Source organism: Pezoporus wallicus, unplaced genomic scaffold, assembly GCF_028554395.1.
Source record: "Pezoporus wallicus isolate ANWC-B61680 ecotype Strahan unplaced genomic scaffold, APGP_CSIRO_Pwel_v1 scaffold_7392, whole genome shotgun sequence".
Classification (NCBI taxonomy): Eukaryota; Metazoa; Chordata; class Aves; order Psittaciformes; family Psittacidae; genus Pezoporus; species Pezoporus wallicus.
Window position 1 is genome coordinate 827,861 of NW_026639923.1, and position 22,855 is coordinate 850,715.

The 22,855-nt window shown below is 44.2% G+C and overlaps 1 protein-coding gene across 1 annotated transcript in view; it reads right to left on the reverse strand.

The window, feature by feature from the left end:
* Positions 1-4,327: 4,327 nt before the first annotated feature.
* Positions 4,328-22,855, reverse strand: part of SDK1 (sidekick cell adhesion molecule 1) — a 418,140-nt gene continuing 399,612 nt past the window's right edge. Inside the window, exons 41-45 of the mRNA XM_057416915.1 lie at positions 22,057-22,221; positions 19,348-19,485; positions 17,260-17,377; positions 16,925-17,054; positions 4,328-10,385 (exon numbers count right to left, since the gene is read on the reverse strand). Coding sequence (XP_057272898.1) covers positions 10,113-10,385; positions 16,925-17,054; positions 17,260-17,377; positions 19,348-19,485; positions 22,057-22,221 — 824 coding nt within the window. The 3' untranslated portion in view covers positions 4,328-10,112. The remainder of the gene's footprint in view (positions 10,386-16,924; positions 17,055-17,259; positions 17,378-19,347; positions 19,486-22,056; positions 22,222-22,855) is intronic.

Genomic DNA, 22,855 nt, shown 5'->3' on the forward strand with positions numbered 1-22,855 from the left:
TGGCAGGGAGCTTGGCTTTCATGTGCTGGATACTTTCCATGGGTTTGTGTTCCTGTCCTCAGCACCCTGCTGCTGTGGTCAGCACCCTGCACTCCTCTGCACCAAGAGGGGATGTGTGGCCAAGGAAGGTAGGTGTGCGGGGATTCAAAAGCTGATGGTCACCATGGTTAACATGAAAAGAAGGGGAGTTGAGCTGTGGTATCTGGCCATAGTTTTAGCTGCTATATTGTAGACTCAAAGATTTTCCTTTCCTCCACATGCTGTGGAGAAACCCATGTTGTAACATACGACAGCCTCCTAACAGATACAGCAAAACGTCAGCCTTGCTAAAAATCAGGCTTTTATTCACCGATTGTCCCATCTTTAACAATTCTCTTCTCGTGTTCCTCTTGTCCCACAAATGGGATAATGAGCTGTTTATTTCTGGCTCTTCCTTACAAACCTTGCTCTCAATGAGCCTCTTGAAAGGACTAAATGGGCAAGCACCAGATGTACAACTTCCTTGAAGAGCTCCAGCAGCCGGGGGATGACGGGGGGCTGGCACTGCTTTCTGCCTGCCCTCTCGCTGAGCCTGAAACCACACAGTGCTTCATGCCTGGCTATTTCTGAGACCTCCGCAGAGAAAAAACACCACGTTGCTCCTTTGATCCAGCAAAGCTGCTGAATGCTCCTGTAAGCGTCAACAGCTGAAACCCATCTCCCTTTCACTCCTCTATAATTTCCAAGAAAGGATGGAAAATGACAAGCCACAATCAGTGTTACAGCATAAAACCAATCACATAAACACAGAGGGGACAGTGCTGTGTGCACCCCCCACACACTTGGACACCAGCTCCTCCAAGGACAGCCTCTCCTTTGCCTGCCAGAGAAGAACTTCTCTGTCTTTTCAGGCCTCCCAGCTGGTGGCTCGGGCTCACTTGTAAAGCAGCCAGTGCTTTACAGAAAGAGAAGTGGCACTGACACATTTGCAATGACCTCAATTTCTGCTGAGCCTCTTCCAGATCAGAAGTCAAGCCAGAATAAAACAAAAGTCATGATGCAGCCCTGAAGACATCAGCTTTAAACACACGACATACAGCCCTTTCTACCACAATCCACTTACCTCCAAGCCCACCCTATCTCATAGGGACACATGTTAAAGCCAGCCCAGTGGGTGTAATCCATCTTAGAGCCAGGATCTCTGCTCAGCCAGACCCAGCACTCAGAGCAGCATCATTGCTCAAAGGCAGAGTTTGGTCCATCTCTTCTCTGGTGCCTGGGCTCTGGTTGATTTTTGCAGGCACATCCTGAGCATGGACTAAGGGGCAGGGATGAATTTGTTTCATTTGTGATTCATTCAGCTTTGTGGACAACCCACCAGCAGGTGCTGGATTCAAACCACCCTGAGTATGCTCAGGCACAGCCCATGCCAAGAATCCAAGCAGGTATGGCTGGAAGCTTCTCACTCAACCTCACCAGAAGGATTTTTCAGTCCACATCCCAGTGATTTTTCTTACTCAATCCACCAGGAGTTTTCTATAGGAACTAAAGCCAGATGTGTAGCTGGTGGGATTAACTTCTACTTGCTTCATGAAAAGCTTTATTGAAAATGAGCATCTTTTTCTCACCTCTTTAATTTCTTCTGTGGTCCAGAGGCAGCTATGGATCAATAAAAGTGTTTTCATCGATCACCCTGGATGTTTTTTGCTGGATGGAAGATCGAAATGCTGAATCCTGCTTCTGCCAGTCCTTTCTATAGCGAGGAGTTAAAACATTTCCTAATTTCCACCAGGTTACGTGAGGTTTTATCCCGGAGGATACAGTCTCACAGCAGATTAAGTCATAATCTTGTAAATCAATCCAGAAATTTGCCCTGCTTCATCCCAAATTCTCCATAGTTTAGCTTCTCCAATGACTCCAACTGCTCTGCTCCTCCCCTGCCTCTCACCTCTGGGGTGTCTATACCCATCATATCTACCATCTATACCTATATAAAAACCAATACAAAATTATATATAAAAGAGTTTGTGCTTACAAGTTGGGTCTTGTACTGTTGGAATTAAGACTCAAATTAGGTCAGTCATGTTCCCCTGGTAGGGAAAGAATGATAGTGCTGGAAAACAGACAGTTTAGAGGGACCCAAAAATAACTCAACCTGCTGTTCTGTAAGAAAGATGTGTTTCCTTCGCCCTGCACTGAGGATATTTGCAATTGAGGCCACTTGGGCACAACCAGTCACACAAAACGTGGCTTGGTCCCACAGGCAAAGCTAGCCTGTGCCTCAATTTCCTCCTACCAAAGGAGGGATATTAATCCTTCCAAATTCAATAGGGCTGCGGTGAGGTTACCTGAGTTTGTAAGGCATTTTATCACTGTTGGCATGAGGCCCCAGGCTATATTACACATGTCGTCTTCCAGACTTGCTTTTAGCCTTATCTGCACTGTCTGTTCAGTGCAGAAAGTGCAAGCATTTGCATGAACTCAGATTATCAAGGGTCAGGGTGAAGGACAAGCCCATGGCTTCACCACTGTGAGCACTGTTGCTTTGCTAGATAGAGTGCATGTCCCAGCCAGATCAGCACACGTGGTGCACTGAATGCCCTGGAAATTGCACAGTGTAGGGAAGAGCCTTTGAATGAAATTGTGGGTGTTGGCTGCTTCTTCCTCTGAGCTGTTATTGTCACTGGAATGCATCAATAGTTTGTTGTTTGCTCATTCCTCCATAAGACAGGTGCAGATTCTTGGACTGTGCAGATGACTTCACCAGTTTCGGTGCTGCTGAGAAACTTGCCTTGTGAAACCTCACTGAATGACTTCATGCATCAGACTCTTCCGATTTAGGATTATCCTAACTCATTCACAACCAGTAATGAACATGCCAATTGCCTACTTAATGAAGGTCTCTACCAGTGGCCACATCGCCTTGGTTTAGCGGGACATGGCCTGCATTGCAAAGGAAACAAGACAGCGAAAGGACTCCTGCTGTTGGGGCACAGTGGAAGTGAACCAAACCTCAGCAAAAACATGTGTTCAGCTGAAGTTCTTTTTGATTTTGTGGGAAATGCAGGTTTCAAATGAAAGTAATTGGTGAGGCAGGAGGTGCAGAGGGAAAAAACCAACAAGAGGCAGGCTTAAAAAGAAAGAAGCAAAGAGAAACATAAATAACCCTGGAGCAAAAATGCAGAAGGAAGAATCAAATGAGACAAATAGGAGGAAAACGATCAGTAATGAAAGCCCAGATTACTTGATTCAGTCAAGCCACTGCCTGGGCTGGTCAGGGCAGGGCAGGAAGCCAATCTCTGTGTTTTTTTCTGATATTGTTTAGACTACAAATGCCATGGCAGATTTCCCATCCACTCCAGTGTTTATGTCCATGCTCCAATCCTAACCACGATAACATGTGCGGAGGAAACACGTTCTGAGAAGAGTAAGGGCTGCAAGCGGGAGGATTACGCACTTTGGAGCCGGACGACTTCAGAAAAGCACTTCTGCATCTCCTGGCAGTTTTGCAGGATGTCTCATTCACAGAACGCTGCACTGTGAGGATTTTGATCTTCAAAATGGGTATGTTGATACCTCTGGGTTATTACAAGCTATCAGCCACACAGGACTGCTTGTATTTATACAACACTGCATTATTTATAATATTCCTTTCAGGAGAGATATTATATGAGATACGAATTCTTTACTCAACAGTTTGACTTCTTCCTCCCTCTCCCTCCACCCCCCAACTCTCCCACTTGGAAAACATTGATTTCTCCCCCTCATTTTTCCCACCAGAGCTGTAGCAAACCTGACTGCGTTTAGTTTACTTCTCTAGGCCAGATGCTCAGCTGGTGAAAACCCCCAACAATCAACCTGGAATAACAGAGCTGCCCTGATTTCCATCAGCTGAGATCTAGTCCTGCACCCCCATCAGCACCTTTGTGGGAATTGATCAATGGCTGCTACCACTCTGCAGGGGAGGACAAGTATTATTTGAGGGGATGAAGGTGTACAGAATAGTGGCCCCACTATTCTGTAAGTGGCTTCCACTTCTGAATGGGTTTTGACTCTCCCTTATTCAGGATCTGGAAGAAGCTTTTCACTGCAAAATAACAAAATATTTAAGGCTGATCAAATTTCAGGTGGAAACCATTAGAGTCAGTTTAGCTGCAAAGCAGCAGGGGTTGTAAGATTTTACAGTCCAGAACAGTGAGGAATTTCAGTGTTACATTTTCACTGTCCTGAGCTGTTAACTCATCAGCATGCTGGCAAGGCACCCAGAAACTTCCTCAAGACAAAAATAACAGAAAGAGGCTAGAAAATATTTTCTTTTTCCCCAAAAGAAATGTACCAAGGACACACGTTTCCAAAAGGGTTCTTTTAATTAGAAGCAAGTTTGCAAAAGAAGAAGTAACTCTCTCATATAAAATAGTGGAGTGGTGAAGGTGAGGCTAACAAGAGGTGTGAAACAAAAATCCAGGGCAAATCCCCAAGGAAACCCTGAATTAAAAGCAACGATCCAATAACCATAGTACACTGAAGGGTAACTCAAACACAGCTGTGTAAGGTGGTCCTACCCCTAAACTGACAGCAGATACCAAATCAGAGGACGGATTCCACCCCAAGAGTGGCAAAGTGAGCGGCTACAAACTCACCGTAACATGGTGTCCTTGTATCTTTCTGCTACCCAAGAGCTCCCACCACACTGTGACAGCTCCCAGCACTGCACAGGAGCATCACAACATCAAAGGGGGAGCACCCGTGGCACTTCCTAGCTGCCCCTCCTGCAGAATGCCACCACATGGTAGCAGAAAGGTGTCATTCCCAGATCTAGAGAATAAGACATAAATGGGAAAGCACTCCAATATAAAGCTCTGTAACCCCATTCTAGTCTCTATATCCAGTGATTCAAGCCCCAAGAAAGTGCACAGTGATCAAACAGCATCAAAATAATGAATTTCCTGCCAAGTCTTGAGACTCCAAGGCCATTTAAGATGGGAAGGTGGCAGCTTTGAAAAGACAGAATTCTGAGTCAGAGACTGAATTTCAAGTCCCAGTGGTATCTCACTTGTTGTTCAAACAGATCTCACCTGTTCAATGTGTTATGCTGTGCTTATCAGTTGTGGCTCTCTTCTACCAGGAGGAGCAACCTTTACACCTTCACAAAGTACAAAGCCAACTTTGTCTGGGAGGGCTGGGGGTGGAGATGCAGGGGAGAAGGGATACAGAAGTACAAAGAACTGATGGGACTTGTCAGGTGGAGCCATTTAACGCCCATGCCCAGCCCAAAATGTTCAGTAAATGCGCTACCAATTCAAGGGTGGCTTTCCCTAAGGTGGTTTCAATGGGTACTCTACAACCACGTGGTCATGCATGTGGCTTTGCGTAAACACCACGGCAACATACCTCTCCCCACGTGACCTCTAGTATTGCCGTGATGATGTATGGACTCCACACGTCAGCAAAACCCTATAAAAACAACCTAAGAAATGTGATTGAACTAGCAGGAACTCCAGGTTGAACGAAGCTGTTTGCAGTACAACCTGCCCATCCAGCAACTGCTCTGTGTTGGCTTTTCCTCTCCAAATACAACCCCTCATTGCATGTGCCCTTCTGGCTGCTATTGACAAAGGAGATCACTACAGATAGGAGGTCTAGGAATCATATTCAGTTTTGGATATCACAGGTTTCTAGGACTTCAAGAAGTCCAGTGGCCCTGATAAGGGTTATCTTTCTTGTGGGATATTTTGGGGATTTAGTTTTTGACATTTCCCAATAAATTCCTTTTCTGAAAAGATTTTTCAGAAACAAGTTGCCCTGCATGATCTAAAAACAGCAAGTGGGAGAAGACACCAGCGCTCTGTATGTATAAACAGCCATCCCCCCTCCTTTTTTTGGAGAGCAGACTGGATAATCTTTGGATGACCCAATGGATTCCTTGAGGGAAGCAATGACAAGGATAATAAATGTATCCCTGTGTCAAGACAGATTTGGACATTTATTCTAAACAACTGCTGGAGCAGCTTCTGGCAGAGACCTGGGTATAAACAGGAAAACGAGATCCTGGCCCATCTGAAAAGCATCACTGGCTTTAACACTCAAAATGAAGAGGGAAAAAAAAATCCTTTTGGGTAATGGATTAGTTTCTTTTTCTGGATTTTTTTTCCTTCTCTCCAGTAATGCCAACTGCTTCCAAAAGTGGGATCACTGGTCGTGGTGTGATTCCTTTAGCAAACACTGATGAAACCCCTTGCTCTGGGCTCTCCCTTCTTCATGCCTGGCCCATGAAGGAGTTTCACAGAGGTGACTCTCAGGGTAGGGAAAAAGAGACTTCCAATGAAAGTAAAACAGTTCCCTCTCCTGTCCCTACTCACTGCTGCCACTTGCACCCGAGCAGCACTGATAGTGCACCAAAATTGGAGGATTAAAAGCTGGGAATGGAAAATATTCCACCCAAAGGTGTGGGCTGTGCTGAAGACTATGTGTCATACTGACTTTTGGGGGATAAAAATGTTCCACTTAGAGTGGAACAGTACAGCTTTTTCACTTCTGTGCTCTTTTGCACATGATTTATGATAGGTACAACCTGAGGTTTGGTGCCGTTGGGAGCAACAGGAGCATTGCTGATGGTGATGGCTGGTGTCATCTCAGCCCTGGGAGGGGGATGGACACTTAGCCACATTTTTCCTGCAGGGAATTGGATATTTCCATGGCTACTGCATGAAAAATGAGCTCCTATTAAATCCAGCATCAAAAGACCCCAAGAATCATGGCAAAGTAAATAAACAAAATATCCTAAGAAGGTGTTTTAAATATAAGCCTTCATTTTTCAAGACTGTTCTAAACAAGAAGACAGAAACAGAAGTGGATTTGATGGGTGAAGTTATTGTAACAGGACAAGTAATGTTTAAAAGGCATATTTCAAGGCTGTGATTCCCAGAGATTACACGTATGAAATAGAGCTTTCTTGCTAACTGATGGAGTGCTTCCTTCCAGATAGAACAATTTAGCTGATATCTGAGGTAAATAAAATCTACCCATTAATCATATTTTCTAAGGACAGCACGTTAACAAGAAGGCACAGGCATCGTGCATGTAGCTATACAGGATCCTGGGCAGCAGAACAAACATCCTATGCTCATCTTATGGATGAGCAGGGCAGTGCACTTCCATGCTCTGCAATTGCTTAAGTAAAATAAAACCACTGTGGGCTGGACTGGAACAAAAATACCTTTGTTTGGATCAACAGGTCCTAAAGGAATCACACCTAACCTATTATTTTGGCAGCAGCCAGAAGAAAAGAGCCATACAGCCAACTCAGCAAGCTCAGGCTTTTGAGCAGCAGATGGTTCTGAGAAAAAAGGAACAGTCTCTTCTCCTCACTTTGTATAAATCGTGCTGCTCCCCACGCTGTCATTCAGTGGAGCAGTGGCCACAAAGTCCATTTCCTTTATTCCCCATTGTTCCCTTGCTTTTTTGCTCAATGAGGTATCAGATCAGCCCCAGGGAGTAACTGCACCTTACACCGATACAGATCTGGCAATACTCAGGAGATAACAGAGCTGCTTGCACTATGCTTTCCTTTGGAACAAACTCTTCAGTGTTCCATCTACTTCCTACTAATCTATATCCCTAAGCCCTTAGTGGTCCTTGAACAGCACTACTTCTCATACCCGTTGGATAAGCACCACTAAAATTTCAACAGCAATTGCATTGCTATGTCACATGGATATAAAACAAGGTGTTTAAAATATGTAATCTGATGCAAGAAATAACAAAAGAAAACAAATCAGAAAGTCATGTAGATGATTTTCTCTAAGAAACAAAAAAAAAAAAACAGACTGCAAAGAAATTTTGGCAGCTCAGTAATTAAAGCAAAGTCCATATGGCTTAAGAGAACAGTCAAAGTGCGCAGAAGGCAGTGGGGGTTTTGTTTGCTTTGCATTCCTCTTCACAGTGAGCTCAGTCATTCTTTTAGAGCCCCTTCTCCATCCCACACATATCCTATGCAGGTGCAGAGAGGGGGATGGCTCACAAGGTTTTGGCTCAAGCTCATGTCTTTGTATATTCCTTGCCATCTAAGGAGCTGTGTAGGGATCATTATCCCAAACTCAAAAGCCCTTAAACACACCCACTGGACTTTTTGGTTTTGAACTTTTTCTTTCTGGAGCCTTTGGAGAGGAATAGCAATCCAGTGCCAAAGCTATCCAGAATGTGTATGCACCAAGAGCAGCAGCGCTTGGAGGCATTGCCAAAGAGGAAAAGCAGTTCTGAGCTTGTCTGCCCTGTCCAAGAGGCACTGAAAGGCAACAGCAAGGCTGAGCTTGCCCTTGGACCTCAACTGTTCAGGTGAGATGCCGCCAGGCTACTTCTAACCAGCCCCTGTGGGCAGGAACAGGCAGCACTGTAATCAATGTCAGGTTGATTTCACCAATCTGCCTTGAAGACACCAGCACCCTGTGCCACAGCTGTCCCACATCCCTCCAGAGAGGCCAGGGACAATTTGCAATAGCAGCAGTGCCCACACATGCCCTGATGGGATGTCAGGAAGCAGCAGGGTATCAATTGTCCTGGCTGACTTACATTCATCTGGGAGGACATGCCAGATGCTGGAGCGGCAAGGACTTGCCTACTTCCAAATTCAGCTTTCGAACTCTTGTGGTTAAAATGCCTGGTGGGCCAGGGCTCTTGTTAGGTCCAAGGGCTGGACTTGGATTCTTTAAACTCCTGATAACTTCCTTGCAAGTAAACAACTTGCTGCAAAAACATGACAAGACTCAGGAAAAGGACAGAAAAGAAGAAAACAAAAAGTGACTTATACACAAGGATGGAAAAGAAACTAAAAATCCTCTCTCTTCTTTCAAAGGCTATAGCTTCAAGGGCACAAAGAAGATTGTAAATGCGTACAAGATAATTCATGACCCTAATGCTTGCAGAACCTGGTTAGCTGTATTTGGAGACACTTCTGCCAGATACAAAGCTGAAGAATCAATAAAAGGCACCTGTGGACACCAGAACTCACCCAGTCTGTGTGATGTGTCTTTGCACAATCAACTCAAACAAACCCAGCTACTGTGTACTGGTTTACACACCAGTCAGCAGTACCATGGAGTCTGGGCAAGAAAGGGTGTTCAACTTCTATTGACAGGGCAGGATAACTTTGATGATCAGAAACCTCCTCAGTTAGTAGACTCTCTAGCCTGTCGGTGCAATCTTAACTGAGAGATTCCTCTGGCTTCCTGGGTTGTGGCCACTGACTTCTTAAAAGTGACCAATTCCAGTGGCACATGGAGTCCATGAGGGAGGATCAGAGCCACACCAAAAATAAACTGACCTTGCATCTGAATTCTTCCCACTTCCTTCACCCACTACTGCCTACAGCGCTCTTTTGAGTCATCTCCTCTTCCAAAGGTCCTGTAGTTGGAATATTTAAAGAATGCAGCAGGTCCCATTTGAACAACAAAGAAAAGCAGGTCAATAATTCAGTATAAATACACTGGGAGTGAGCCTAGAGCAGACACAGTGACACATCTGAGCCTAAATTGATCAGCCAGTGCTCCTAACTGGGGAGCAGCAATGAGGAGAGAGGAGATGTCTGCTTTTCATGTAGGGTTTTGTCCTTTTTATGTCTTCCTACTTGGCTTTGATGGCAGGGAAAAATTAAAAAGAAAAGAGAAAAGCTAGAGAAAAAACAAAAGAAAAAGGAGCCTGGGAGGTTTTATGTTTTCTCTTCAAATCACATTACAAAGTCACTCATTGCATCTAGGGAATTCACCTCCTTGTCTGGGAAAGGCAGGACAGAAGGAGGGGAGAGAAAGAAAGAGGAAAGAGAAGGGTGTGGGAGCTGCTTCCTGAAGCAGTGTTACAAAAAGCAGTTAAAAAACCCCTACTATTCACAAGTGGTTAAAATCATCACTTTTCAGAATTCCTTTTTTTTTTTCCTCTTTTATACAAAGGTTCAGCTCGTTCAGCTCCACGTTTTTAGAGTTGATTGTCTTCAGGAAAAATACCCAAACCCCAGCCTCATCCGTGTTCCCATCCATTTCTACCCTGATAGAGAAGTTACCCACAGTTCACCGCACGCATAGTCACTGCGCCGGGTCCCCCCGAGTGCCGCCGGCAGTTGGGCTCCATCCTCCATTCCCATCTCAAACAAAGGAGGAGAACCCTGTCACTGGAGTCCGGGAGCCGGGCGCGGGCTGTCCCGTTGGGGTGTACACCCCTCCTGAGCTCTGTGTCGTGATGACAGTCTGGAAATAGGGTTCTGTCTCGCTGGCGGCACACTCCTCGTATCTGTAGGATGCTGGGTGCTTCACACCTTTCTGCTGCCGCTTCCATGAGTTGTAGTAGGTGGGGTCGCTCATGTAATGGTTCACAAAGGAGTGCTTTGGCAACTCATCTTCATAATCTGAGTCAGTGGCCTGGAGCATCAGGAAAAAAACAAACGTAAATCAGCCATTAGCATCCAGGATTTAGCCTGTTCCACCTTAGAAGAAATCAGAGACAAGTTTAATATCACCAGCTGACAAAAGCTGTGATTATAGGGTAGGATGGTTTGTAGTCCGAGTGTAACACATGCTGGCCTGTAGAAAAGCACTGTGCTCTGGTTTAGCCAGGCTTTGCTGCTAGAGGGAGAGTCCCCTGATGAACACTGGTGATAAGAGATGCAGAGAAATCCCTCCTAATTCATTGCAGAATGCTGTGACGGGAGCTATGTTGACAGAAGATGCACGGAAGTGTAGAGACGCCACAGAGAAACCAACAGCTTTCAATCACATAATCAACAAGACTGCAATTACAACTGAGAATCTCTTTCCTGATGCAAGGACATCCCTGCAAACATACTGAAGTTAGCCAGACGTGCTGTTGTTTGTGGTGGTCAAACCAGGGCACTTGCACAGTGCTCTGCATTGAGCTTTTAAGCATTGAAAATTAGTTCTATCACTGAAAAGGAATTATGCAAAATCACCGGGTTTTTTTTCAGGCAAACACATCTATCTGTATATGTTCAGGCTGATTACTGGTGGTACAGCAAGATGCATAACCAGCATAAGAAAGCATAACATGTTATGCATAACATGCATAACCAACAGAAGAAAGAGAAGGCAAAAACTGGAGAACAATGGCCAGACAGGAGGGGTGGCTTTCTTGGGACGGCTTGGGAACAGCTCTGTGTTCAGAGTGAATCTACACACTTGAAACATTGATGCACGACGGCTGCATAGCTTTAAAGCTCATATCAGTAGTGAGTGAGAGCTCTAGTGAAATATAACCAGCTAAGCTTTGTGCATCTGTCCCTCCTCTGAAGTACTGCTGCTGTGATACAGCTGGAGAAGTCACAGAGGGCTTGTGCATCTCCGAGTGCAGAGATCACAGCAAAGCCACAGTATCTAAGTGCCCGTTTTCCTTCTGTTCCCACCTATAACAGACCCATCCCATACAGCACACAAGCATTTACCCAGTCATTTCTGTATCTCATGCCTTCTCTCAGAATCAATCCTTTGAGCATGCAAAAGCTTTTATTCCCCCCCCCCCAATAATCCACGTAAGCAATTCTAAAGGCAATTAAATATCAAAGTAGTAGCTGCCTAAGACTTGCAAGAGAGAGGCAGGTAAGTGCAGCTCGTAACAGTTAGTTGCTGCAATCAGTTTCAAAAGGTTGGTATCATTCTGATCTATGACACCTCACAGCAAACACACACCCTTCTTGATCCTGTCTGTCACACAACTAGTCTCTCCTTCTCTAAAGCTCCTTTTTAATGGTCTCTGAAGAACAATCCTCAAATGCCTTGCAAACCATCGTTTGAAAAGGGCACCGCATCCATCATCCCACTTCTTTGCCTAGATAGCTGCTTCAATACTATTTTGTGCCCATTTTGCAGCAGAGTGTGATGGACAGAGCTGAGAAATTTTTCCCAGTTTTCCAAAAGTCTGAGTAAAGCAGGTCTTTACAGCTTGGCAAAATTGCCCTTCCTCCATTACCCATGCTTTGGCTCTTTCGAAATGATGTACTGTTTGATTATTTGAAGACTACAAAGCCTCAGGTGCCTTGACATGTAATTACTATTACAACAAAACCCTACCAGCATTTAATACTTATTCCACAAGGAACTCGACAAGTCTATCTCCTAGAAAAACACTCCTTTGCACCAACTGCCAGCCTTGAGAAGCCAGCACCCAACTCCCTCTACTGACCTTCCTGAATAGGTGTTTTTTGTGGCGTGCCTGGAATATTCCCAGATTTGGACCACTTCATAGCCAGAGGGTGCAGGCAACAGTTCCAGAGCCTTGGCACCAGTGCAGGGAACATCCTGCCAGCACTGCCCAGTCTATTTTTGTCAGGGGCTCCAACAACAGTGCCTCTGCTGACTGCAGATGTGGCAGCATGGCAGGGCATAGCAGCAGGCAGCGACAGCTCAGGCTGGCTCATTCTTAGCTGCAGATGCAACCAACTTTACCTGCAGATCAAAGATCCCCAAACCCTGGTTTCTTCCATTCTTATCAAGAAAAGAGTTGTTAACACTTTGCACCAGCCTACACTTTCAAACATTCTGCTGCAGCTCCACCGTCTACCTTTAAGGCTAAAAGTGCCTGGGAAGATGAGGGGTGATGTGGGCATGCAGAAGAGAAGTCTCCGCATCCTGAGCAGGTTATGGGTCACTCCTTCCCCAGTCCACCATCACTATGACTGACTTGGACACTCTCCAAAGAGACAAGCCCCTGCTGTAAAGATGAATTACAGCTGAGCTGAGGCATCACAAACATAACGTAAAGAAAAGAAAACCCACCACAAACTTCTAGTGGCTCCTTACTGGTCTCCCTGATGTCCCCACAGACATATAGAAACAAGACAATTTAAAGCTCTAAGAAGAAATGCTGAGAAGTTGCATCCAGAAGACCAACACAGGACTTGCTAGGTGTAATAATATACTGATGGTGGCCCTTGATTTCTGTCCATTGCTAGCAGAAAAACACTCACCACAAAACTAATATAATTTCTGTACCTAAGCCAAGTTCTTTCAAGACTGCCAAAAGTCAACATAATAAAGAGGAGAAATACTGGGAACGCTTTTAGATGGGCTGCTGCCATTTGAAACTTGGACTTACCATGAACAGAAAGAGGGAATTCAAAACAATACCCTCTGCTGATAATCTGTTCGTGATACCAAGTGAAAGAGAACACTGATTTGGTGTAAATAAGGCCAGTGCCTTTCAGAAGCAACTTTCATGAAACATATATAGCCGCATTCGACTATTATTAGCACTGATGCTGGAAAGAATAACCTACTTGTTAGTGCCAATTCAGTCTGTTTTCTTTGTGTTTCCCACAGAACAGGCAGGAACTGACTATTCCAATGTTTCTAAAGTATCTTTAAAGTTCTGCTCTGAACCATGCTTACCAGCAAGGAAATTCCTAAATTTCCATCCCACATCCCTCTCTGCCCTGATGAAAATCAAGAAGTAGCAAGATAAACCTGTTTTGCATGACAATGCAGACAGCTTATACTAGAGGATTACTTTTTAGTGGTTTTTAAACTATCGAGTAAATAGAAATGCTGCAGGGTTTTTTGCTTTGTTTTCAGTTTTCTCCCTTCCCTGACTGTGGCTTTGTTACCTTGGAAACCTCCATAGGCTGAAGCGGGATTGGGTGTGCGGTGACATTACCAACTGTCAACCAAAGGTGCATGGATGCCTTTGAAATAACAAATGCAGAAAATAGGAGCCTATTTAAGTATTTTATTGATAGCATAAAGTACCCGAGTGCTGTTCAGAGGCAAGTCAGCAACCAGAGTTGGCCAGCTTAGTGAATGGGAAATGTGCAAATAGCTCCAATTACCTTCCATTTTTTTAAAGTGACTGCATAAGGAACAACTTTATGAGATTATTTCTAAAAATGTAGAAGGCAGCAGTTTCTTCTGGTTGACATGAAATGAATGTAATTGAAATGAAATGCTGTAAAAGAAACAAGGTAGCCTAGTATGCAAAAAGATTTCTCTGGACACAAGGAGCCCTTGCTTTTTTAATGTGCCACCTGCAGCTGGTTTCCACACAGTGCCCAACTTGTCAAAATCATGAGGACTTTGTTGGAAACAAGTTAAAACATATTCCCTATTAAGTGTTAAGTGGAAATTTGTAATATCTTCCTACTGAGCTGAGAAACCAAAAGCCAGCTGCAGAGAGCACCTGGAAAGACCAGAGCACCACCAGCATTTAGCACTGACTGATAACATGTGCTATGTGGGAGAATACTATCTCCTCAAAACAGGTTTTGGGAGACCACAAGGACAAGTGAGAACACACAAACAGATACCATTCCCTTCTGTAAAACTGCTCTTCCATGACTGGGTGCCATCGCAGATATATCTTCACATTTCTGTACATGGTGAACACCAGATTTCTTCAGATTATCTGTCCAGAACCTCGTCCACTTGACTCATTATCTAAAAGCCTATTATTATTAATCACTTGGAAATTACACTCTTAGCACTCTCTTGCTCCATACCTGCCAATTAAACACTTTAACCTCATTAACAGCACTAGTGCTTGGCTTTCATGACATGGAGTAAGTTAACCTCTTGATTTATGGATACTGAGTACTGCTTGGTCTTCTTGATTTTCTTTGTTTCTCTCTTGCTCTCCTCGTCAGGAGGGAGCTCGGAGGAAAGCTCCCAGGCAGATGAATTGCAAGTGCAGTCAGTCAGCCTGAGAGTTTTTCACAGACTTCTTCATGCTCAGTAAAGCCCATGAGATTTGAAGCCAGAGAGCTTCCTTCTTTTCCATATAAAATCTTCACACCTCAGGCAACAGGGGTAAGACTAAGCAGCAACAAGATGACATGGGGGTTGAAAGCAAAAGCACAGATTTTGGCTCTGCCTGGCCTTTTGTGCATGGTGTTAAGTGGAACTTGATATCCACGCAAAGATGTATTAGAGGGAACAGCATAAGGACCCCTTTTTGCTGCAGATGACCCAACCTGCGTAGAGCTCTTATATAAAGATATCTTTAACTCTTCATATAATGGGAAACACTTCTTCTGCCTGTTAAGAGAGATGGAAATTCTGAAATTCTCAGAAAACAGAACTTGTTGTTAAGATCTCCTCTGAGAATAGAAACATACAAAAAAATAGAAAAGACAAACAGGAAGAGCTAATAGGCACAGGAATACTCAAAAAGAGAGTGGTCAAACATGTATACCCACCTCTGCCCCAACTGACCCTCAACTCCTGTCTGTACAAGCAAACACAAACAGCATTTTCAGGCTGATCAAAAGGCAGCATCTCCTATTGCTACCTCTACTGGGAGTGTATTAACATTTCATGACTAAAAGCACACCCCACCACAAGAAAAACCCGACAGGCATCAAAGACATTATACAGAAAGGCTGCATATCTAAGCCCCAAGGAAAAACAGGAGGCATATTTTGTTCAGATACTCACATACACACACAGATTCACAGAAACATTAGAATCTCAATTGAGACCTTCAGGCTTGACTGCAATACACAGTAAATAAATAATATTAATAATAGCCTGAGAAAAAAACCAAAACAAACCCAAAATTACTTTCTTCTATGATGCACAAACAGTGCATACAGAAGGCAGTAATGACACCCTGCAAGTAGACTTCTGCACATTACCAGGAAATACCACATGGGGCACTGAAATGAATGTCAAAAGGTGCCAGTGCTAAATTTGTGATCATGCTCAGCAAACTCTTTTAATGACAGGTTTAATGCCGAGTTGTTACAGTGACATGACCAAAGCACTATGGGTTTAATCTGGAGGGTAACGTCGCACAGACAGCAGCTTGAGCTGCACCAAGGAAAGCTGCCTGCATGACAGGTCGGCCACAGGGCAGCACAAAGCAGCAGGCTGTCCATGGTAATTAGCAGGAGGTGAGAGCCAGGTAGCCAGGAAAAGCAGCTGTAGCTGCAGGTGCAGAAAAGCTACAGATGAAAACTGTCATCACCTTTCACTATTTGCTGCTCTTGATTTATTCTTGCTAGAAGGGTCAGGTTTGGAGTAGTTTGGCCCACTGCTCACTTCTTGCGCTGTCAGTTCAGATTTGTCAGGATCTCAGCTGACAACACAGTTTTAGAGACAGAATTACCTTTCTGGATATCCCTTGAAGTCTGCCTATTCACCCTTGGCCCCTGTCGGACTACAGACCACATGCACTTTCTTTCTTCTTAGAGGGGATATAAGACACAAGATGGAGCACTGCCAGATGGATAATGCCAGCATATACCCACCTTCCTTTGATAACAGAGGCTAAAAGCAACCCGAAGAGAAGGCTCCACTTGAGTTAAACTAAAGCTGCAGGCTGGGATGTTCAGAAACTTGAACGCTGAGTGCTCACAGCTATGGCCATGTGCTCCCTGGCAGGTTACTCATTCCCCACTTACTTCCCCTATAACAGAGGCAGTAGTTACCATCACTCAAGACCACTCTTCTGAACCTTGGTGCTTGCTGTAGCTTTCTGAAAAAGGCACTGTGAGAACTTCAAACCACATCCCATACTTCAGTCAATGCAACAGTCCAAAGTGTGTCTCATCATCCAGATGGTAGCTCCAGCCAGCTGGTTATTTTGCAGTATATGTAGATTTTCCTAAAAGTGCTCCAAGTCTGCAGCCCACAGGTAGAAGGGGAGGTCAGCACACACTGGCTGACTGACTGACTGCACTTGTCTTTTTGTGTAACACTGGAAAAACACAAATATCCACCAAGGCCAGGTCTGGAATCTCCCCTGGTTAGGTCCTGCTTGTTATTCTTTCCTTTGGCACTTTAAGATATGATGTGAATAGCCCAGTGAATTGGACATTTTAAATTCCCCAAGACAGTGAGAACACAGTATAACACAGGTATGGGATTTGGACTTCAACGACCTTCCAGGATTCAGCAGGCAAATGAATGTCAGCAGTGACTGGCCACCATTTGGTAAGGCAAAGGGAAACCCTTACCTCTGACTCTGATACCTCTAGGGGCTTCTCGTTGAGGCCCAAGCCTTCGGTCAGCACAGCTCCATTGTACTTGTTGCAGATATCCTCATCAGAGTAGTGCAGCCCCCCTGGGCTTGGGCGAGGAGGAGACCTGGGAAATGTAAAGGGTGAGTGTACGGGATGTGACACAATTAAATCATGCTTAGAAACCAGAATCCCAGCCTGAGGCAGTGACTTGGGCATTAAAGTCCACCCTAGATCCTACAGACAACATTCTCTCCCCTTTGCCTATTTCACAATTGCTTTAAGCTAGACAAAAAGCCACTTCCAAGAGCTTGGTGTTGCCAGCTTCTTACCTGGTTCCATTTTTCTTTGAGAAGGTGCTCTTCATCAGGTGTCTGCTATTGAGCTCCAGAGCAGTGAAGCCTCCATTATCCAGGGTGACCGACTCTTCCACATTGGAGATGGTTTTACCTGGACCCAGGCAATGAAAGATTCAGCTGAAACAAAGGCACTTTTCCTCCATCTACAACTGCAGGAACTAACTTTCCCTTCTGTGTTCTGTATGACACCATTAATGATTTAAAAATCTCTTTACCTTTATTAGTGGCAAATGAGAACAATCAGAGTGAAGGAGAAGAGTTTATTACAAGTGTGAATGAGCAGAAGGAACCAAAAGAGGGGAAAGAAGGAGTTGTTGATGGCTGCATTTCATTCCAAAATATCTAAAATAGTATAGATGAACTATGCTACAAAAGTTCTTATCCTTGTCTTTTGACTATAAATAGAAATGAGGTGACTAATTCAGGTAGTCACTGAAGATGTCCTAAATCAGATGCTGTGAATCCCATTCATGCTAACTGAAGCAAAGCAAGAGAAAGTAAAACTACGAAAGACAGAGAAAGAGGAAAAGGAGATAAAAAAAAGGCAGGAAAGAAAGTAAGAGAAAGAGTAACTGGATAGGAAAAGGGAAAAAGATGTCAGAGCTGTAATGAGGATAAGATATAGATGTGAGAAATCACTGGACAATGTAAAGCAGGGAAAAGGACAAGGGACTGGAAGAAGAGGAAAAATACAGCAAAGTATATTATTTTTGGTGATCAAATATAGCACGAGCTTATTCCCTCCCATGTTCATTCTTTGTAATCCCAAAGGTGCGAGCTCAGCTCGTGCCCTGGGGAGAAGGAAGAGGTTGCATATTGGTGCTTTGCAGCAGACAGGTACTTTATCCTTGGCTTCAATTTCAGTGCTACATTAAGACTCTGTGAACACTGGTATCTGACAGTACAGGTCAGACCTGTCTTTTCATGTCTGTTCCTCAAATACAGAGCAAAACTAAGAAGATGAGAGATTTCCTATGAGCTATGCATACAAATACGTAATAGTATTAACTTGGTAAAATGCCATGGTATTCATACATCTTACATCTCACGGGACTGAAATCTGATTTTCTAACACCTGTTAGAAGTGAGTTATAAAGAAAGAAAAGATCTTCACTTTGGGACTGAATTACTAAATACTGCCTGGAAGATTCCTTCATTACATTAATCACTAAGAACAAGTAGTGCAAAGACCCATCCACCTGATTCTACTCATTAACATGCCTTCTCTGGCACCTCCTGGCATTAGCACAATTTCTTGCTGGAGGTGGAGGAGGCTATCAGAGAAATACACATTCGAACAACTCTTCCAGGACTTTTTCATGTAAGGAGAAGAAAAGGTAAAAACAATACTCAGAGCTCAAGAACGAGGCCTTTTGAAAGGGGACTATTTTAACATTCCTAGTCATAGAGCAGGTAGCTCCTGTTTCCTTTCAGAAAGGAACCTGGTAGAAATTGTAACTAAAGGAAAATTCAAAGCTTGACACTCATGCATTAAAGTCTAACAGGTTCAGATATCCAAAACACCTCCTAGCTGCTTGGCCCTGTAACTGCAGCTTGGCCTGGGTATGAATGCGACTTGCAGGACACTATTTAATACAAAGGAGCTGAGACACAGTCCTCACACATACAGACCTAGAATATCTGCACTGGGTACAGCCATGGAAAAGCAGAATCTTTTGCCTTCTCCCCATCTAGCAGGGAGTCATGACAAAGCTAAATAAAGTCTCAGCTTATTCCTTTTTGTGGTCTTCTGCCAAGCATTTCACACAGGCTCCTTGGCTTTTGATACAGTCCCTGGGACCTCCAGATGCTTTCCTGTCCAAGCCCACGGTTGGGTATCATCCAGAATCTGATAAGATCAGGCACTCTTTGCCCAGTATGGCTATGGGCAAAAGCTGTTTCTCCCAAACCAGATAGAAAAAAAAATAAACCTGAGTTTTCTGCCAAACAAAATACCTATAAACAGAGTTCACACTGATTAAATCAGGGTTTCAAAAGGAAGACATTTCTAATTCCCACAGCTGTTGACGGCATGTGCACAGAATGGAGCCAGTGTCTTACCTGCACTGCAGTTCTTGTACTTCTTGCTCTGGCCATGCAGGACCAATGCAAACACCACCAGAAGGATGAGGATCAGACTTGAAAGTGCCATCACCAGTAGGAACCACCACTCCTCATAGAAAGGCGATTCTGTTTGCGCTGAAAGAGCAAAAAACCAAATAACAATTCCTTCTTTATGCTCCTTCAAAATTTTCTCTTCTTCCCCACAGTGAACAATGCATCTGGAATAGTGTTCAGGAGAGAGAGGTGCTCAAAGGAGTTAACTCAGCCTGCTCTGCAGCCAGGCTTGCTGACACTGATGGCAAAGAGAACAGAAATTTACCACAGCTCCATCTCTGCGAGCATCTTTCACACACCCAGAGCCTTAGCTAAGAAGTTATCGCCGAGTGAAGAAATGGAGGTTTCTTCCTACTGGCCTGCACACCTACATTTCCTGACTACTGTGGTATGCTTAGTACTCCCTGGGTCAAAGGAACCACCAATATATCTATCATGACCCAGAATTATTCCACTTTTTATGAGGCTTAACTTGCCAAAATTCTGCTCAGTGTCTCTGAAAAATACAGCTAGCACCAGGGAACAAAGTATGCTTGGTTCAGTGTCTTTCACTGCTTCCATTAACTCTAACTTCCAACATTCACTGCTCCTCTGTATCTTTTCCCCATCAGCTTAGCCAAGCCTGATGTGCAGTACATGGGTATCAAATCAGTTGCCTGGATTTTGTGCAATCTCAAGTCATTTCACCTCATTTGACTTCAATTGGAGATGCAAAGTGATACCAGCTTCGCCCTTCTACAGTTACCTTGCCAGTCTTGGTTTAAAGTAATAAGTATTGTTATTTTTTTGCAGTGATATTCTCTTTGTCAGCATCCCTCAGCTTAGTGGGAAAAATGCTGTTGCTGGAGCGCAACCCAGCAGCTGTATGTAATTTCCCTGTAGTCCATAACGTAGGACACCACCTGGTAGGAATGGACAATGCCAGGAGACCAACTTCAGCCCCTTACTATCACGGAACCCAGGCACTCTCTTTCCCCAACTGTCCTGAGCTCTGGATCAAAGCATAAGTCTGGGGTAAGCCTCATGATACAAGCTCAAATTTGTTCCAGATCACTGCATATTCTGCAGCAGTGAAAAGCAGCCACAATCCTTCTTTGCTAGGAGGCCAGCCCATGCCAATAAAGTCCTAAAGGCAAACTGCACAAGCCATGCTGGGCTGAGCAGATTCAGTGCCATTTATACCTCCCTGTGCTAGCTGAAGTGGCCAGCCAAAAAGGCTTTATACTTTTATGACTGTGAATCTCAATGGAAACCTCTTACTTTCATGCAGCAATTTGAGATGAACACTGAAGCATCAAAAGGAAGTGAATTAAATAGTTCTGTTCAAGTGGAGAACTTACAAACAAGTAGTTTATGTATAAAAAACATCAGAAGGAGATGCATGCCCAGCTTCAGAGGAATAATGTCTTTCAGGAAAGGGAAGACTGACACTATTACCGATCCTTTACATTGTGTTATAGCCTCTGTGAAACCAGAGATAGGAAAAACATTGACTCTAGGTGTTTGAAGTGGGTTGTCTATGCCCTTGTCCTGAAAGAGAAAAGCAAGGGTAGCACTCAGTCTGAAATCCATAGACAGCTCTCATGGGCTAAGTGGTTAATTGTGTAAGGACAAACAGAGCCTTGATGGCGACAGCAGCTTTTACTTCTCTTGCCTGCTGGGTAACTGTTGAATGCTGTTTATGCTTCTCACTGGAGGAACAGAGATAAAAGCCACTCCAGGTACTGGAGCATTGCCAGGTTCTCAGGACTCTCCAGCATTTTGAATCACAAAGCTGCTTTATCAGGTTCTTTTATTCCTCTTGCCTGTCTTCACTGACACAGCAAGGGTGAAACCTGTTGCTCAAAAGGAACCTGAAGTACAGCTGTCTCTGCAAGGGTAAGAAGAGACCTGAGTAAAGCACCAAGCTCTCCTACTTCATAACAGGCCACTGAACTCTGGCTGTCTAGACATGGCAAGCTGAGTGGAATTTGCTTTCTGAGGTACTGAAGTTCCCTTCAGAAAACCAGAGCACTGGGCTGCTGAAAGAGATTTTGAAGCATGTTTAAACCGTAACTCTGTTTACAGGGAATAAGCACAATAGAGCAAGGAGGCTGGGAGAAGCCTGAGAGCATCACCAACAAGCTGTTCTGACGAAGGAGGAGTGGAGGCATCATGCTGTATTTGAACTGCCAGGCAGAGGATATCAGGAATGATTTTGTGAAACTAAACTTAATAGTTTTGAGAGCCAAATATAAAATAACACAGAAAATATTTATCAGAGAACCTTAGGGAAAAAAATAAAGAAGGAAGCAGAGCAAACAAACCAACAGATTAGGAAACGTGAAAACCCAAACAGATTGTAGACTGTGTAAATTAGTCTTAGGGCAAGAGATCTCATATATAAACACACATGAAATTCCTGAGAAGGTTCTTTGTCAAGCTTAAAAATGGCACACATGCATTTTTCTTCTTGAAAGTAAAGCACACTGTAAGAACAGGCCTCGATTCACCACAATATTACTCTGGTTTCATCCTAAAACAAGTGAAAACAAGTTGTCCTTGGTTATTCATTGCAACTAGAAAATATGGGTTGGGGCTTTTCCCCTTCTTTTCTCCCCAGCCCAAGAAATTCCATTGGAAAAGATATTAAAAAAAGATTTCCATGATTACCTGATACTGCCACAGAGGGAACACTGGGTTCTCCATAGCCAAATTCATTGACAGCCACCACCCGAAATTCATAGGTCACACCCTGTTTGAGCTTGTCCAGGCCAACTGTGTAGGAGGTAGCACTGTGAGGGATGTCCTTCACAAACATATCCCACAGTCCTTCATCTAGGAAAGCAGCAAGGAGAGAAATGGCATGAACTGTGTGACTTGGCACTTCCTCTTGCTTACTGAAAAGAATTGCTATTAATGGTGTGTTTCAAGCATAGGCAGTGGACATGCTTACCTGAAGGCTGCTCAGTGATACACAAAAATGTCAGAATGCCCTGCAGGACCCCATCTGTAAACGTACTTATTTATGATGAGGTCTAATAATAATAGCCCAGATGGAAGAGGTCTCCTCTAAAATGTGCAGCAGCACCCCCAGTGACCCGAGCTGGCTAGAGCAGCTGCCAGCCATCTGGGTCCCTCCCCATCAGCTAAGATCACCGCATTAGCACGCCTGGTATTTGACAGAGCAAGTAAACCTAAAGCAACCTGCTCCATCAATGAGTCTTGATCATACAGGTTTTGCCTGCTTTTTGCATTGCAAAATCGACTTCACTTTCAAAGTGCATAGGCTTTGCAAAGTAATGTAAGATTTGGGTCTTGGTAGTACTGTGGCCTTGCATGAACTGGTGCCTGCTGGACTGGTGTCACTGGAGTGCTGCTTGCTCCACAATATCAGTAGTGGTATGTCCTTGGCATGTGCTGGCCCACAGCATAGCAAAGCCCACAAGGTGAGACTTCAGCGCTGCACTTC